Source organism: Ammodytes marinus (assembly GCF_949987685.1).
Source record: "Ammodytes marinus genome assembly, contig: scaffold_60, whole genome shotgun sequence".
Lineage (NCBI taxonomy): Eukaryota > Metazoa > Chordata > Actinopteri > Uranoscopiformes > Ammodytidae > Ammodytes > Ammodytes marinus.
In genome coordinates, this window is record NW_027648594.1 from 58197 (window position 1) to 67644 (window position 9448).

General features: G+C 40.2%; 1 protein-coding gene across 4 annotated transcripts in view; it reads left to right on the forward strand.

The window, feature by feature from the left end:
- Positions 1 to 8694, forward strand: part of LOC307270299 (protein NLRC3-like) — a 38098-nt gene extending 29404 nt beyond the window's left edge. For 2 of the 4 annotated variants that reach the window (XM_080054187.1, XM_080054190.1), the window contains 7 exons: positions 709 to 882; positions 1115 to 1288; positions 2999 to 3172; positions 4868 to 5044; positions 5425 to 5598; positions 6076 to 6528; positions 6577 to 8694. In XM_080054187.1, the coding sequence (XP_079910313.1) occupies positions 709 to 882; positions 1115 to 1288; positions 2999 to 3172; positions 4868 to 5044; positions 5425 to 5598; positions 6076 to 6163 (961 nt within the window). In that variant the 3' untranslated portion in view covers positions 6164 to 6528; positions 6577 to 8694. The remainder of the gene's footprint in view (positions 1 to 708; positions 883 to 1114; positions 1289 to 2998; positions 3173 to 4867; positions 5045 to 5424; positions 5599 to 6075; positions 6529 to 6576) is intronic. The other 2 variants (XM_080054188.1, XM_080054189.1) reach the window with 2 other exon arrangements.
- Positions 8695 to 9448: the final 754 nt, after the last annotated feature.

Here is a 9448-nt window from a genome sequence, read left to right on the forward strand (position 1 = left end):
ACAGCTTCGACGTCGCATGCACGTCACTGTCGTCATCCGGTTACGTCCTCCCCAGAGCACCATATAAAGGGCTCTGGCGCGCCCATATTAGATAGAACCAATTGAAACGTTATACCAGATTTCTGGTAGTCTTGATAAGCTTCAACGGAGCGTCTCCAGACCAACACGCGCAGCAAATTTAATTTGCCAGCGCCTAGTGGCAGGTCTGGGAATGCCAGGCTACCAGATTCATGCATTTCACTTTAAAAAGGTAAAAAGAAACTCCCGGGGGGGCATACCCCCGGACCGCCCTAGGAGGGTAGGGATCTCGGCTGGCTACTACTTTCACCCAGTTGCAAATTGGAATCACTAGCGGAAAACACTAGGTGTGTGAATTACATTTAACAAAGTCAATCATTTAGGTTGGTTATCATTGGAGAGGGGCCCCCTAATCATATTCCGCTTGGGGCCCCATGAAGGCTTGGGCCGGCTCTGCCGATCCCCAACGAGTGCGTAGGTTGGCTGTGTATGTGTGGCTCGCCCCTCTCCTACGTGTGTGGAGGTGTGGATGTACGAGAGGGGTGCGCGATTGTAACGGGCGAACAAACAGGTCACACAGGACACGACTCTTTATATGTTATGTTTTAGTGCCTATTCTATTTTTTTTCACACACACACACACACACACACATTATTTCTGAATTTACATAATGTATTTTCTTTATTCAGATTGAGGGCCTGCAGTTTGTCAGAGATCAGCTGTGCATCTCTGGCCTCAGGTCTGAAGTCCAACCCCTCCCATCTCAGAGAGCTGGATCTGAGTCTCAACAAGCTGCAGGATTCAGGAGTGAAGCTGCTGTGTGGTTTTCTGGAGAGTCCACACTGTAGACTGGAGACTCTGAGGTCAGTTCACTGACTCTGTTACTGTTGTAGATCTTATCATTTTTATTAATAATTAAACCCAATGTATATAGAAACATGACTTTCCTCCATAAAGTTTTAAATTTTCTTTGTTCATTTGTTAAGTTTGCTAGTTTGTTTTAGCAAATAATGTCTGATCATTGATATTGATCCTTCAGACCACACACACACACAATCACTGTCCATGAATGTACATAATTTATTCTTTATTCAGATTGTTGAGCTGCAGTTGTTCAGAGATCAGCTGTGCTTCTCTGGCCTCAACTCTGAAGTCCAACCCCTCCCATATCAGAGAGCTGGATCTGGGTAACAACATGCTGCAGGATTCAGCAGTGAAGCTGCTGTGTGGTTTTCTGGAGAGTCCACACTGTAGACTGGAGACTCTGAGGTCAGTTCACTGACTGTTTCTATAGTAGATCTTATCTATCTATCTATCTATAAAGCAAGAAACGTCTGTCTGTGTGTCTGTGTGTCTGTGGCTCGCATATCTCTCTGAGTTTTGGTCAGATCGGCATGAGCTTCCGGAAATTGCTTAAACACAGCACGAAGGTGTGCATCCTTCATCCTTCATCCTTCATTTTGAAGTTGTAGAAGTTATCATATTTATATCATGCTGGCGAATAGTAGCTTACGTGCGCACAAAGCCGACTAAACCCCGCCTCCCTCTGACGAGCGGGACACACACACTCAGCAGACCGACACAGCCTTACTTCCTCAACATCTCCTCATCAACTCCTCATCTGCTCCACCTGTCCGCTTTAGTGGTAAAGACTGTGCACAGAGCCGACTAAACCCCGCCTCCCTCTGACGAGCGACACACACACACACACACACACACACAGCAGACCGACACAGCCTTACTTCCTCAACATCTCCTCATCAACTCCTCATCTGCTCCACCTGTCCGCTTTAGTGGTAAAGACTGCACTTCACGCTATTTTCACTGTAATAATACAGCACGGTCTCGGATGCTTCCACAAAATGTTTTATATCCGTTTAAAATCTAAACTGAAAGCCCGAGCGCGACCGCGCGCACACACACAAGTCCGCTCCCACACACCGAGCGCGCGTGCGCGCACACGAGTCCCCCCCCCCCCCACACTGCTGCCTGCTACTGACACGTTAACGTTAATTGACAGCACGGTCTCGGATGCGGACGCCCGCGCGCGGACACAAGTCCCCCCCCCCACACACACACACACACACACACACACACACACACACACAGCTGACTGCTACTGACACAGTAACGTTAATTGACAGTTATCCAAACTCTGTCTTATCTTTCAAATACCTAACAGTAGCCTAATGGTAATGGGGTTGACCATGTTGTCATGGCGTGCAGCATAGACTCCTTTTATACACAGTGCAGCCATTTACTATATAGGCAACTGATTGTAAGTTTGAGTGCATTGTGCAGTATGGATGGCAGTTTGCAGGGTACCATAATATCAGATTGTATAGGTAACACCTGTACAGCTCGATTCTTCTTTAGGATTCAACACTTAATTCTCAACAGACACAATAATCAACATTTTCTGTTTCATTTCACTTAACAAAACACATGGAATTAGTTTGTGGTTATCTTTACACAATACACTAAGGAATGTTGCCCTACTCTATAGCCAACTTCTACAAAGTAACTTACTGATAATAACCTTTAACAGTGTAAAATTAGCCATCACTGATAGCCAAATGTACTGTCTAATATGTTTCTTTGTTTACCTGCTTCCTACGGGCACTGCACTAGTATATTTAATGAACAATTAAACATAATGTATGCACACACACATCACATCCATAAAGTTATATGTTTTCTTTGTTCATATTTTCATTTCTCTTGTACAAAGTTTAGTCTTCAGTCACAAACAACAAAAAATTGTCATGTTTTTATACTAAATATCCTCCCTTCTATTTCTAGTTGAAGGAGAAATAAATAATTATTTGGTTTCCATTCATTTCAGTTTGTTTTAGCAAATCATTTTTCATCATTGATATTGATCCTGATATGAAACACACACACACACACACACACACACACACACACACACACACACACACTCTCTCTCTGAATTTACATAATTTATTCTTTATTCAGATTGAGTCGCTGCAGTTTGTCAGAGATCAGCTGTGCTCCTCTGGCCTCAACTCTGAAGTCCAACCCCTCCCATCTCAGAGAGCTGGATCTGAGTGACAACAAGCTGCAGGATTCAGGAGTGGAGCTGCTGTGTGGTTTTCTGGAGAGTCCACACTGTAGACTGGAGACTCTGGGGTCAGTTCACCGACATTGTTACTATTGTAGATCTTGTAAAGTTTATTAATAATTAAACACAATGTATATACAAATATGACTTTCATCTATAAAGTTATAGGGGAGAGTGGCCTAAGTTGTGCGGTTGGGGAAGTGTGCCATCCCTTGTTTCTAGAAAACCGTGGAAGAAATTGGAAATGTGACCACATATTTAAGAAGAGCCATCCATTTGACTCCTGTAAAGAAGGGAGAAACATGGAATAAGATATAAGCACATTTAAGCTCAAAAAACAGTTTTTTGCCTTTCAAAGTAAAATTTCCATGATCATGGTTTTTTGATTATTGTGTCTGAACAATTATAGACACGTTTGAAAACATTTGACACATGTTTTAGTGCTTTAGTATGCTACACTTGAAGTCTATACAGTTAGCACGATGTCAGCCCTAAACTGCTGCATCATGCCTATTATCCAAAATTCTGGGGTTGGGGTGATTTGTGCCAAAGGGCCTATGTGAGTTATAAGTGAGTAAGTAAGTGAAATATATTTATAAAAGCACATTTATGACAGTTTGCACTGTCCAAAGTGCTGTACATAGTGCATTCAGTAGGTAAACAATGAAGGTAAAATAACAATAACAAAAATAAAAGACATAAAGCCCACACATCGACAGATATAACAAAGACAGTAGTGCAGAGGTAAGATAGTTAATGGGGAGGAAAAACCAGGGTGTAAAGATGGGTTTTGAGCCTTGATTTAAAGGCATAAATGGAGGGGGAATCACATTTGTCAGGTGGCAGTCACAAGCACGGAGCAACTAGTGCAAAGTACATTTCTGAGAGTTGTGCCAGTGGCAAGGCTGTATACGCTGGTCACCAAAAAGAAAGTGATTGTCTACAGTAGCTCAGAAGAGACTGACATCTCCATTCCACTTAACGACACCACTGATGAGAGTTCAGATAGCCAGAAAGATGATAATGGTGACTTTGTCATTGTGAGCTTTGCAGGCAAAACCACCTAGATCTGCTAGGCCTTGTTTAAGAAAATTGACCTTCAATCTTTGTAAAATTCTTTAAATAAACCTTAAATAAGTGATTGTCTCATGGATTTGTCTTGCATTACAGTTTATGAGATATATATCAATGGCACAATTTACCCCATGGTATTCTCTCTTGTGGCACAACTTACACCACAAGTTGTGCCACAAGACAACTTTTTTTCCGAAAGCTATATTTCTTAAACAGTTTATTCCAGATCCAAAGTTTGTATTGCCAGGGATGCACAACATCCTGAAATATATGTACATATTTGAGTTGGAGACATAACTGTCAAGGCCTCACTTTAAAATCACTTTGAGTAAAAAGTTGCACAACTTAGGCCACTCTCCCCTACATTTTCTTTGTTCATATTTTCATTTATCTTGTAAATAAGTTTAGTCTACAGTCATAAAATAAATTGTAGGAAATATTTAAATCAATCTTTATACATTTTGGTAAATTGTCACTTTTTTAACTGAAGATCCTACCAACTAATATTTTAGTTTACTCTAAAAATGTTAATTAGTTGAAGGAAAAATTATAATTTGTTTCCATCCATTTGTTAAGTTTGCTAGTTTGTTTTAGCAAATAATGTCTGATCATTGATATTGATCCTTCAGACCACACACACACACACACAATCACTGTCCCTAAATGTACATCATTTATTCTTTATTCAGATTGAGGAACTGCAGTTTGTCAGAGATCAGCTGTGCTTCTCTGGCCCCAACTCTGAAGTCCAACCCCTCCCATCTCAGAGAGCTGAATCTGGATAACAACTACAAGCTGCAGGATTCAGGAGTGAAGATGCTGTGTGGTTTTCTGGAGAGTCCACACTGTAGACTGGAGACTCTGAGGTCAGTTCACTGGCTCTGTTACTATTGTAGATCTTATATATTTAATTGACAATTAAAATAGTTGATGTACAAACAGAACTTCCATCCATATTTTAGCATATAAAGTCTGATCATTGATATCGATCTTTCAGAACACACACACACACACACACTCTCTCTCTCTCTCTCTCTCTCTCTCTCTCTCTCTCTCTCTCTCTCTCTCTCTCTCTCTCTCTCTCTCACAGTCTCTAAACTTAGTTAATTTATTTTTTATTATTGTTAATATGACTTTCAACTCTCTTTCTCTCTCGCTCCCTCTCCCTCTCTCTGTCTCTCTCTCTCTCTCTCGCTCTTTCTCTCTCTCTCAGTCTCTAAACTTAGTTAATTTATTTTTTATTCAGATTGAGGGGCTGCAGTTTGTCAGAGACCAGCTGTGCTTCTCTGGCCTCAACTCTGAAGTCCAACCCCTCCCATCTCAGAGAGCTGGATCTGGGAGGAAACAACCTGCAGGATTCAGCAGTGAAGCCTCTGTCTGATCTTAAGGAGAGTCCACACTACAGACTGGAGACTCTGGAGTGAGTAGAGGGTTGGATATTTTGTGATTTTGTTTGCATAAAACATGTCTAATTGCAGGAATTGTGGGTTAAGAAACAAAATATTTACAAATGTTCCAACTCATGATGCGCTTATACATTGTAAATAAAGAGCAAATATAGTAATTATTTGAACACCACTTATAAAAAATATTTGTTCAGGGGCCAGTAAAAGTGTACTTCAGGCAAGTAGAAATCAGACCCACTGGCGTTGAGCCCTGGCCACCATTGTAAATAAGAACTTATTCTTAATGACTTGCCTGTAGAAATAGAAGTTAAATAACTATTTATTTTTTGAGAGAGAGAATAAAGCCCAATTTGAGAAAAAAAATTGCTTTGTACCCTCACAGCAGTAAATCCATCATTACAGAGAGCAGTGAACATCTCTCTGGTTCTGTGCTGATGGAGGGAGTCTCTGTAAACTCTGATGCATGACTTCTGTTGTCTGTCTTCTCTCAGATGGATGAATGCTCGGTCGATTAGTCAACCGGGTCAACCTGGGGCGACTGTGGCTCAGGTGGTTAAGCGGGTTGGCCAACGATCCTAGGGTTGGCGGTTCGATCCCCGCCCGGCCACCTGTGTCATGGTTGTTGTGTCCTTGGGCAAGACACTTCACCCACCTTGCCTTGTGTGAATGTGTATGATTGCTGTATGTTTGAGGTGGTGGTCGGAGGGGCCGTTGGCGCTGAATGGCAGCCACGCTTCCGTCAGTCTGCCCCAGGGCAACTGTGGCTACTCTCGTAGTTTACCACCACCGGTATGATTGTGTGTGAACGAATTGAACCAGGAACCCTGTAAAGCGTCTTTGAGTGCCTAGGCAATAAAGCGCTATATAAAACCTATCAATTATTATTATTATCATTATTATTATTATTATTATTATCAATTGTGAGTGAGTGAGTGAGTGAGTGAGTGAGGGAGGGAGGGATGGAGGGAGAGAGTGAGTGAGTGAGTGAGAAGGATCCGCTGTTTCCTGATGATCCAGAGCCTGGACCTGGGATCATCTCAAGATTCAAAATGGTTTATTTGTCATATGCACATTATCAATTACGGCAGCAGTGGTGTGTTTCAGAATCGCCCAAAAAGGATGCTGTTTTCAACACTAAAAATCTCGGCCGGATGTAGTTAATATCCAGGTATTTCTAATTCTAACCATACTATATCTGGCCACAAGAATTGGGACATCCTAAATCTTTTTTCTACCATAATAAAAAGTAGAAAGTATGGGGACTGGAACGCATCCTTGCATTTACTTTGGAAGTTCATGTCACAATACCAAAGTCTGCTGTAAACCTGGTCTGAACAAATCAATATGTGATGTCAAAGACAGGTTTTTCAAAAAGCTTTTATAAATCTCTTATTGACAATAAATATTAAAAAACTTAGTTTAAAAAAACAAACAGCTTTTTACTGTCTAGACCGTTTGACAGGACTGTGTGAGCGTGGCTGTATCAAACAGTATCCATACCACCAGTCATTGTTTTTATAGAAAATTCAGGCACAATAACTGCTGTGATTGGTTCAAAATACTTATTGGGCCGGTTTCGCAGACATGGATTAAGCCTAGTTCTGGACTAAATTGTACTTTCAATGGACAATCTCCATTCAAAATTTCATTTAGTCCAGGACTAGGCTTAATCCATGTCTGTGAAACTGGCCCATTGTGTCATAAGAACCAGAGCATAGTCCACATCTCATCTAAACAGAATTCATGTAAAGTTTATCAAACTTAAATGACAATATCTTTAATGTGGATTGATGAATATGCCTATAACTCTTTTCAGATGCTTTACTATCATGAAACTAACTCTGCAGCACATTACATAGATAGAAGGGTTTTGTGGATTTGGTTTTACAAGGGCTTTAAGTTTCATATCGGTGCCTGCTACATTTCTCTATGTTCTTCATATGAATCTGTCTTTATTTTATATCTCTGATTGCTCTGATTTCTTTATTTGCATACATCTGTGTGTTGACTCCACTGGTGAAATAGCAACACTGTAACAATTATGTTTCTCTGTTGATGAAAGACCTGCTCACAATCAGTCAGATGATATTTTTTATATTCTCAGCAGTATTGGTCAAAGGTGTGTTCTGCTCATGATTACAACAGAAGGGAATGGTTTTAAGTGTAACTGATAACTGCTCATATGGTTTATATCTTTGCATTTTTATAATCTGCTGTGTTTTTAGTATGACTGTTTTATATCATCCCTGTATCTCTTACTTTTACACATATAAAATAAAAATAAATGGAATTGACTTATATAGGGCTTTTTAGCTGATTTTCTCAGCCCCAAAGCGCTTTACATTTCTTACCACATTCATCCATTCATACACACACTCATACACCAATGGCAGTAGCTGCCATGCAAGGCACTCTCTGAACCATCGGGAGCAATTTGGGGTTCAGTGTCTAACTTGAGCCCCCTCATATTAGGGTTTAGTTCGTCGTTTGTTACTTCCTCTGTAAAGCGCTTTGAGTATGAGATAAGCGCTATACAAATCCCATGTATTATAATTATTTAAGTTTCTTATGAAATATCAGGAAAATTAAGAAATTTTAAAACACTTTTAACAGACCTGGAAATGGTTTGGAATTAAATTAATATTTTGGAAAACAATTAAATTTTAATATTTTTGTTCTGGTGTTTAGAACAGTTCCTTGAATTAATTAATCTTTATTGTTTGCCTGGGCAGTGTGTGTTGTATGGATTTTAAATGACAGCCTGTTATGAGTTCCATTATTGAGCCATATGATTGTAAAACAGGCCTAAATAAGCTTATGGAAATTGGTTAAAATTTCTTGGAACAGTGTTGAAAATGTATTGGTAAGAATGTGTGTGAATCAGACATTATGGCATGTATGAATTTAGAGAAAATACGTTACACTACCCAGGGATCCGAGAATAAATTTGACAGAATTTGGCGCCCCTTCCTAAATTATTTTAAAAAACCAACAATAACTATAGAAGAGTAGCTACCCCCCCTTCTTTATGTGTTTTTTTTTTTGTGTTTTTTGTTTTTTCTTCATATTGATTGTTTATTTTTGTTTCTTGTGGTGTATATTTCGTGTTGTTGGGTGTGAGGGTGGGATGTGGGTGGGGTATGTTAATTTGTACTCATTGTGCTACAATTTCCTTGTTACTAACATTTAATAAAAAAAACTTTGAAAGAAAAAGAATGTGTGTGAATCATGCACTGCTCATATCAGGGTTATCTACAATGCTTTACCGCCATCTATTGGCCTGGCATGCACACTACTGCCTTGCTCCCTGCATCTGTCTGCTGGATTTGGGACTGCCTTCCTGTGTGTGACTACCATTGGGCTTTTTTTTTTCTTTTTCTTTTTGGCATTTTTATGCTTTATTGATAGTGTAGAGACAGAGCCGAAACGGGGCAGAGAGGGGAGTGACATGCAGAGAACGACCGCGGGCTGGAATCGAACCCGGGTCCGCTGCTGGCTGAGGCCCATGGGGGGACGCCCTACCAACTGAGTTAAGGGCGCCCCCTCCATTGGGCTTTTTGTCCTGTGTGTATTTCTGATCTGCCCAGAAACCTGAACAATAGCAGTGTCATTTGAAATACAATAGTGTGTTAAATGTTTGACTAATGCTCCAAATAAATACAATGTATAATCCAGAACAATGTGCAGCTGTAATTTTTTATTTTTTTGGTAAGGTTACTCACGGACGGCTCACACTGCGTTCCAAATCTCCTCCTCTTTCTTTTTACTATTCTAAATCTGACCATAAAAATAATCTAGTTAGGATGCAGTATGCTACAATTGGGACATACTTTAACTTATTTATTTCATCCTTACATGCCTTCT